General features: G+C 35.1%; 1 protein-coding gene and 1 long non-coding RNA gene across 2 annotated transcripts; one reads left to right on the forward strand and one right to left on the reverse strand.

Moving 5' to 3' along the window:
- The first annotated feature begins 1,373 nt into the window (after positions 1 to 1,373).
- Positions 1,374 to 3,301, forward strand: LOC147498521 (uncharacterized). The gene is made up of 3 exons (XR_015194317.1): positions 1,374 to 2,326; positions 2,851 to 2,946; positions 3,171 to 3,301. It is a non-coding gene; the product is annotated as an uncharacterized LOC147498521 (long non-coding RNA).
- A 2,738-nt stretch (positions 3,302 to 6,039) lies between these two features.
- On the reverse strand, positions 6,040 to 6,423 carry LOC147498522 (uncharacterized). The gene has a single exon (XM_086563255.1). The coding sequence runs from the start codon at positions 6,421 to 6,423 to the stop codon at positions 6,040 to 6,042; it is 384 nt and encodes a 127-aa protein (XP_086419381.1).
- Between the last annotated feature and the right edge of the window lie 2,895 nt (positions 6,424 to 9,318).

Here is a 9,318-nt window from a genome sequence, read left to right on the forward strand (position 1 = left end):
AATACCTTAGTTTCTCTCTAGGGTAGTCCAAACAATCTGGTCATTCATGACACATTCAATGAATACCCATATATAACGCTAACGGGCCATTTATGGCACATTCAATAAATGCCCACCTAACATATGACATCATCAGTCATAAAACTCAATTCCAAAACTTGAGGCGTGGAGAGTTCTAAAAGGGTGCGGTAAATTACTACAACAAAAGGGGTATGTTGCAGCGCACTCTTTTGCCATGCCTAAAATTTGTTGCAAAAAGCCATCTTTTATAACACCATTTGGAGTTGCTAAAGGTCATCCGTCTTAATAGAATTTTCAATTTGGAAAATACTTAGAGCAACACCTTGTGCGTTGCAAAAGTGTGCACTTAAATTTAAAAAGATAATTAAATTGAAAATATTTGTTGTTGGCAACGAGTGTGGTGCTGCTATAAATTAAATCCCTATTGCGACCCGCTTGGCGCCACTGGTGTAGTCCCTTGTTGCGACCGTCCTAGTGTTGCTAATTGGCTTTGGTTTGGACGGACATATAGTTTTTGGCTGAATATTTTTCGCCCGCTGCTAGAGTTTTCATGTTCCCGCTTCCAATCCTCAAAAATTAGAAAATAAAATTAGAAAGAACAAAAAAAACCCTAGATTCCATTCTCCCTCCTCTATCTCAACCAAAACTTTTCCTCCATCTCCAGTACACGTCCTCTTTCTCTCCACATCTCAGAATCTTATCTCTCCCAATCTTGCTTCATTCCTTCAACGAGCTCGTAAACGGAGCTTTCATACACAATATTTAATTTAGATTAACTAACATTCACATACACCATCAGATCTACCTTCCATTAGATTCTACTCACTTTTATGTACGTTTTTATATTCATTTCACTTAATTTCATCTTCATTTCGTCTTTAAAAGTTAAAATTTTAATCTTTACTTATTTTATTTTAGATTTTAAGTGTTGGGCGGTGCTAATTGAAGTGGTAAGTGGCTTGTTTTGTTTTGCAGATTTGTTTTTTTGTTTCTTGTTTAGATGCAGATTGTTTGGGTATTAAGACTTTGTTTAAGTTTTTGATTAATTGGGTGTGTAAAGTTTGAGTTTCTATCGATTTTGTTGTGATTCAGTAAAGATTTCATGTCAGATGAACTGAAATATTGAATTTTTATTAGTTATTTCAATTAATTGTTCTGTCTATCATAATTGAACTTGAAGATTGGGTTTCTTTTTGCTATTTATTAACAAGTTTTAAGGTTGTGAAGTTATGAAGTGTATGTTTTAGAAATGGGGTTTATAAGTTATGCAATAATGTACGAACCATGCCATAGTATTTTTTGATATACAAGTGAGAACCTTATATGTCTTCTTTTATTTTGCCAATTTTTTTTGTGATTATACCAGCGAAACAGATGTATCTTTTACGTTTTTTTACTGCTCGAGTATGCTGACCGTATTGATGATTTCTTGTAGTTTGAAGAGTATAGCAAAATGGTTTATCTTGATCGACGCTGATATTCAAGTGTTTGAGAACATAGATCATCTCTTTGACACACCAAACATGTACTTCTATGCTATGATAGACTATTTTTGCGAGAAAACTTGGAGTCATTTGCCTCAATATTCAGTTGGGTACTGCCATCAATGCCCTGATAAGGTGACATGGCCTGCTGAGATAAGGTCTCCTCCTCCATTGTACTTTAATGCTGTGATGTTTGTCTATGAACCTAGCAGACTAACTTTCGAAGTATTATTGAAAATCTTAGAATTGAATCATTGCTCCGACACCCTTTATAGAGAAAGTGAGTTCATCACTTTTCTCAGTAGATTGTTATGATTGTTATGGTTACATCCAGTTGAGGAAACATCATTTCTCTAGTTTATTATTGGTCATTTGGTCCTCACTACATAAAAGTGGTACTGTAACTATCTTTAAATTTACTAGTTTTAAATTCTCTAATTCTTTGAGATTTAATAAAACTGAATTTAGGAGTTATTACACATTTACACCTGAAATATACTAATTTTTAGTACTGTTATTTACATCATTCTGTACTTTGAGTAAAAATAGTAAAAACAGTGATGATTCATGTATGATAAGTATCATTACCCACCAACATCACACTATACACGGACAAGAGTTGTGGATATAAAAGTTGATAATATTGTTTATTTACTAACTTGTATGTTGTGAAAATGTCAGGATTTCTTGAACAAGTACTTCAAGCATGTCTACAAGCCCATCCTTTTGGTGTACAATTTGGTCCTAGCCATGTTATGGCGGCACCTTGAAAACGTTGAGCTTGAGAAGGTCAAGCTACAGTGGTTCACTACTGTGCCATTGTAAGCCTCTTTCATCTTAAATAGTACGTCTATTGGTATCTTGCTTGGATTACCTATTGAGACTTGAGAGTACTCATTAAAACAATTTTATTTATTTTATCCTTCTTTTTAATCTTAACATTTTGTTTAATTTGACAACCAATAGGATCCAAGCCATGGAGGTACACTAGCGAAGAATATTGCTCTGTCTTTGCAAAAAAAAAAGTTAAAGCTTTTTTAACTTTTTTTCAATTATTCTTTTGATGTTCTTTAGCTTCTATTTTCTGAAATTAAAATTGACTTTTGTTTGCTGTAATACAATTTATTTATTGTATTTTTTTTTTGAAACTAAAATTGAAATATAGTGCTTGGTGTTGGTATTTTATTTATATGGTTATTATGACATGTAGTTGATAATTGATTATTGTAGAAATGATTTGAGGCAAAAACAAATGAGTGGGGTTTCTAATTATTGAAGCTGAATTGGATTAACAAACTATGATTTCAAAACATAATATTTTGTATATGTATGCATGTTTTTGCAGTGATCCACATGTACATCTGCTGGTACCAAATACTATACTAAAATTACATGAAGTTAATTAGCTACCAGAAAGCAGAAGCTAGAAGTGGAATGCAATGTAAGTTGTTATGCTCCTTTCATGCTCATGAGAAGTTTTTAAATGTTCTGCCCCCTCATAGACATGAGCCTAAGGATGCCTTAAAGCATATTATAGCTAGGACAGGTTGTTTGGGTGCCATCACATTAAGTGATAGTTTCATTGCTGGATCTCTTATTCTTTAGCACTGCATGCTTTCAGGTTGTACAATCTATTTACACTTATCTTGGTGGCTGGTATTTTAGGTGAATCTTGATCCTTTACATTGGTTCACCTTCTGTGTTCCTAGACTTTCTGTAGTGCAATTTGTTGCCGATGGAGACATATTGATGTGCACAACCACTGATTTGGCAGTGTTGTGTGGCGGAAATGGGGGGAGGTTTGTTACTCTAAGTAAGCATATTTTCTTTTCGCCTTGAACAAATTTTGTCTTGTAAACTGAATTTAATCAACTCACTTGTTCTAAAGTAAGTTTTTTTTTTTTCTGGGACAAGTCTTAATATAGGTTTTTTTCCATAGTGCAAAGGTGGGGATCATAATTGTGGAAGTGGTGTTTGTGCATTCTAGGTCCATAATAACTTTGACTTGGTAAAAATACTTACACATGTATTGCTTATTTGAGTGCATTTTAGCTTTTTATTGTTTTAGATTTTTTGTTTGTTTTAAGTTTACTTATGTATTGCTTATTTGTTGTACCAGATTGGCCGATCGGTTGTGGTAGATGAATGAAGAAATCTTCGATAGATGTTCAAATCAGCAGATTGCAAAATCTAGTTTTGCAGAATGTCTATATTTAGTTGATTTCTGTAAAGATTATATGATATATGATGTATTGTCAAAGACTAGTTGTCTAGATTCTTCAAATACTTTTGTAAATGATGATAATAGTTAATTAAGTATCGTTTGTTATGATTCATTGCTAATTGAATATGGTGTTTTTATTGTATCTACATACATAAATTTCAATGGGTAGAATTTTCCAAATTAAAAAATCATAATGATGAGTAAAAGGTGTTTAGTATCTAGGTATATGATATTGCCACCCTAAAGGTGTAGCAAAAGCATGGCGCTTGAAATGGGCTGGCCGACTAAAAACAAATACCTTTTATTGTGATGCTCTGGTGTTTTTAAAAGGTGCAAAACTTTTGCCATGAGACTAGTGCAAATAAAAGAAAACCTTTTACAACGCCAAAGGGTCTTTATTACAAGTAGTTTTTGTTACGCCAAAGCGCCAAGGCTACCAAATACTTTGAATTTCTTTAAAATCAATTTAGTTTAATAAAATGAAGTAGCGATGCAGATAAAGTATTAGCAACGCAACTTGGCATGGCTAAAAATAGAAGCTTTTGCAACGCTATTAATGCCTCACAATTGAGCTTTTGTGACCCACTTTTTAGCAACACGTTCGCGACGCCTTGTTTGGTGTTGCAATTGATCAGTTGCGACACTTTTTAGAACTTTTAGCAACGAGGTATGGCGCTGCAATAAACCTTTTTTGTTGTAGTAATTTGTTTACGCATTATTGAATTTTATTTCATATATTATTTCAGAGAACGAATGAGTATCTTGTTTCTTGTATTTTTGGTTTACGCATTATTAATTATATGGATATCTAAGTGTCATAACATTGTATATCATAAAAGATTGAAATATCACATAGTAGTTAATACACGTACACAAGTATATATAGAAATACCTTAGCCTAAAGCCAAGCATACTAATAGCCCTAGACCTACCCTAATAGACCGAATCATAATCCGAGTTAAAAGTCAACCTGGGTCAACTGGTCAAAGTCAACCCTGGTCAACGATCCAAAGTCGACCACCCCAGTCAACATCGGTCGACCAACCGACCTAAACTCCTCTAACCCAAAAGCCCAAAAAGCCCAAACTAAGGCCCAAAGTCTAACACTTAAGTTCAAAATGAAATTTCAAAATTTAAAACACTCAAGCCCACCTCACGAAATTCAGCCCAAGCCCAACAACAAAAAAAACATTGTTCCTCTTCCTTTCTCACACTCTCCAGCGCCTCCACCACCAGCCTCCACTAGTTCGCCACCCTCACACCAGCGGTTTGGTTCCTTGTAAAAACCCCTACCCAATGATACCCAAAACACGATTTCCAATCCTATGATAAAAATCGATCCGACTCAATTAATACTTCTCTAGAGCTTCAACAGCCCCAACTCACTACGAAATCAACCTTCCAATCACTAACACAATTCCATATTAGAACCACGGCCTAACCCACCAAAGCAAACAACACAATTAAACAGTACGAAATTGAGTTCACGCCTCCATTACCGCATTTACAGAGCTTCAACAGAGCTTGAACAGCCCCACTCCTCTCCAACACTCAATCACCCAAACCAAACATCAATTGCATGCCCAACACTTCACAACAACCACCAAGCATCATGAAATCAATAAAAAAAATATCCCAGTTCAAAATTTACAGATGATTCTATCGGTGGGGCTTTAACCGCCATGAACAGCGCATAAGCTTCCACCAACTTGCGACTACCAATAATCTATTCATCGACCTACCACTCTATTTATAGTAGGCCTGAAATCGTTTGAGCACTTGCTTGTTATCAAGGAGTCGGGACAAGGTTTCGGAGACAGAGTTTTCTTCAAACCATAAACGCGCATATAAACACAGTTAACACTAAATAGAATACAACACTGAATAGAACAGTATGAGCAGTAAAAATCATATATATATTTTTTTCCTCGTATCATAAAATCTACAGTAAACGAGAAATCTAAAAAAACGTAAAATATCTACTCACCCGTAGCGCGCTCCGACTATTAGCTAGCTAACAGAAAAACTTTTTCTTTTCTTTCCTCTGTATAAAACTCTCGCTGTGTTTTTCCGTCAAAAACTCTACATGAGAATCCTTTTTTTTTTTTTTTTTTTTTAAAACCTCTCCGAAAAAGAAGGATGAAACTTATCTATATACCTACGGGGCTTTTATCCTTAACTGATAGTTATCATATATTTAGTTTTATCTATTATTATTATTATTATTATTATTATTATTATACTAGGAAAATAAAATAAAAAGATGGGGTGTTATAATATACACACCTTAAAAGGATCTCGTCCCGAGATTCAAGGTAGAGTGTCAGAGAAGAGTTCAGGATGCATTTGCCTTATCTTATCTTCAAGTTCCCAAGTCACATCATTTTTCCTTTCACTCCACTGCACTTTTACCAAGTTTACAATCCTCCTCCTAAGGTGTTTCACATCCCTATCTACTATGGTGATTGGCCTCACTGTAAAAGTTACATCATCGTTCAACTGTAGCTCTGCTGGCTGAACAACCTCTGTAGGATCTTTCACACATTTCCGTAGCATAGACACGTGGAAGACATCATGAATCATCGCTAAGTTAGGCGGCAAAGCAAGACGGTACGCCAAACTACCAACGGAGGCTACTATCTCATATGGTCCAATATATCGTGGACTCAACTTTCCTTTCATGCCAAACCTCATAACTCCTCTCATAGGGGAAACCTTCAAAAACACAAAATCGCCTACAGAAAACTCAACCCGTTTCCTTTTCAAATCTGCATAACTTTTCTGCCTACTCTGTGCTGTCTTAATCCTTTCTCTAATGACTTTAATCTGTTCAGATGTCTCTCTCACTATCTCAGGCCCAAGCAATACTCGATCTCCCACGTTTGCCCAACAAGCAGGTGATCGACATGGACGCCCATACAAAGCCTCAAAGGGTGCCATACCGATGCTCGACTGGAAACTGTTATTATATGCAAACTCCACCAAAGGGAAATGCTCCTCCCATCCTCCACCAAAGTCTATTACACAAGAGCGTAACATATCTTCTAACATTTGATTCACCCTCTCCGTCTGTCCATCTGTCTGAGGATGATAAGTAGTACTCATCGCCAAACTAGTACCCATAGCACGCTGAAAACTCTTCCAGAACTCGGAAGTGAACAAAGGATCTCGATCTGAAACAATACTCACTGGAATCCCATGTAACCTGACCACTTCCCGAATGTACAAGGAAACCAAATTATCTGTATTTCTATGCACGTCAATAGGAATGAAATGAGCAGACTTCGTTAAACGATCAACAATAACCTAAATAGATTCATTACCTCTCCAAGACTTAGGCAAGCCATCAATGAAATCCATAGAAATGTGCTCCCATTTCCAAATCGGTATCTCTAATGGGTGCAATAATCCAGAAGGCCTTTGATGTTCTGCCTTAACCTGCTGACAAGTTAAACATTGAGAAATATATTCTTTGACATCTCTTTTCATTCCTTACCACCAAAAGGTCCTCTTCATGTCTTGGTACATCTTCGTTCCTCTAGGATGAATTGTAAACCGAGAACGATGAGCTTCATATAATATCTCCTTCTTTAACTCTGCATCATCTGGTACACATGATAACCCGTAAAAACTCAACTAGATTACTCTAACTTAGTTCATACAGTATCAATTATTTATTTCCTACTCTCACATATATATTCATACAATATATAGAGTACGAAATCGTTCCACTCTTAATCTAGCAAGACATAAAAAGGCTTTTTCTCCTTGAATCTTGGCCTTTAATCATAGAACTTCTTAGCAACCAACATTTGCTTTTTTATCTCGCAAAAGAACGCATTTCTGCACATATTCGACTCCGATGCCTGAAATACACAAAAGCACGATAACAATATTAACTCTTACTTATTAATCACATAATTGGTCTAAAGCAATATTGCTAAAAGGGTTAAAACTACAGTTTTGGGCTCTTATCAAACCACCCCCAAACAGCATTTTGCTTGTCCTCAAGCAAATATGAGAAATTAGAATAAGTGACCAAAAATGGAGTTCTAACTAATCTCGTTTCACCGAGTGCGATTGTATTGACCATATGCAACAAGGCCTTAAACCACTAGGAATTCCTAGTGGATGAGTTATAATTCGTGAGAGTTTTCCGATGAAGGTACTCACAAACTTCATCTATACTACAACGACTAAGAAATAAAACTATTGTTTCCTTATTTATGTCTCAATGATCTATACATCTCACTAGTGTTTAAACAAGAATGATCATTCTAAAACTTAAACTAATACATGCATAATAATCAAATTATCTTAAGATAAACAACTATACAATGAATTATGATATGAAATGCAATGGCAGGTCCGTTTTTGAAACTTTTGGGTAGCGTGCCTAAGTAGGTTCTCACAAGGAATGTGTCAAAACACATAACACTCTGATTTTTCCACTCAAGTTTGCTAACTCCAGTGTGCAGTAGGCACACATTTCCTCACAATCTCAATGACAATCCAAGGAAGCCGAGGTCGATCAAACACATCTACCACTTACTATCACACCAACCTATTCCTAATTGAGCTAGAGGTCTTTATTAGGTGATATGGGGCATAAGTGTTGGTTAAAGAAGGAAGGAAATGGATATTCAAAAAGACAAGTCTGAGAAAGTAGGGTCTTCATATTATGTAACTAGAGAAAACCTTGTTCTTTTGCTTCTACACTTTGTTTCCATCCTTAGCCTTTTTATTTTGGCTTTTTGACTCTTTTTAACTCTTTTTATTCTATTTTTGGAGTTTTTATTTTATTTCTATTTTTCCTTTCCTTTTCTTTTCTTTTCTTTAGATGGAAACTTCTTTTCTTTTTCTTTTCTGAAACAACTAACTAATTTTTGTTTACATTTCTCTTTTCTTTTCTTCACTCATCCCATTTCTCAGACTTATCCAGATAGGTAGGCTGATTTTATTTTTTATTTTGTTTTATTGGGTAAAGGATTTGTGGTTTGTGAACAGGCTAATAAAAGGCTCAGTGGGGCGACTAGCGGATAATTAATTTCATATATGTGTAAATTTCTGGCTATATCGATCCAAAGAGGGCCTAAATTCTCGCTTAGGATATGGTGTGTTGATCAAGCAAGTGGATGTGTGATTTCTCTACTCGAAATTGACTTCTCCCTTGTGTCATCACTCAGATATTTCACTCTTATGAGACTTTTAGGCTAGATGCTCACAGGATATGTATTAAGTACTCTAACCTAGATCTCGAAAAAAATCTTTGCCAATACAATCAAAGATGCTCATGCAAGATGTTAGGTGAAAAGATGCAATAACTATTACTTATGTATTAATCTATGTTTCAAAAATTAAATCCTAATTCAAATATTTTTATTGAGATTTCTAGACTAATATCATCATGGAGAAGGGAACAATACCATTATCACTAAGTGCCTAGTATAAACAATATTTATGATTTTTATTTTTTTTATATAAAGAAAAATATGTAATTTACATCCTAAAGGTGCCTAATTTTTGCAAATGTTTCTATCCCACCCCCAAACAATCGAATGCTTTGTCCTCAAAGTGTAAAGAGATTAG

This window comes from Coptis chinensis, chromosome 5 (assembly GCF_015680905.1).
Source record: "Coptis chinensis isolate HL-2020 chromosome 5, ASM1568090v1, whole genome shotgun sequence".
Taxonomy (NCBI): domain Eukaryota; kingdom Viridiplantae; phylum Streptophyta; class Magnoliopsida; order Ranunculales; family Ranunculaceae; genus Coptis; species Coptis chinensis.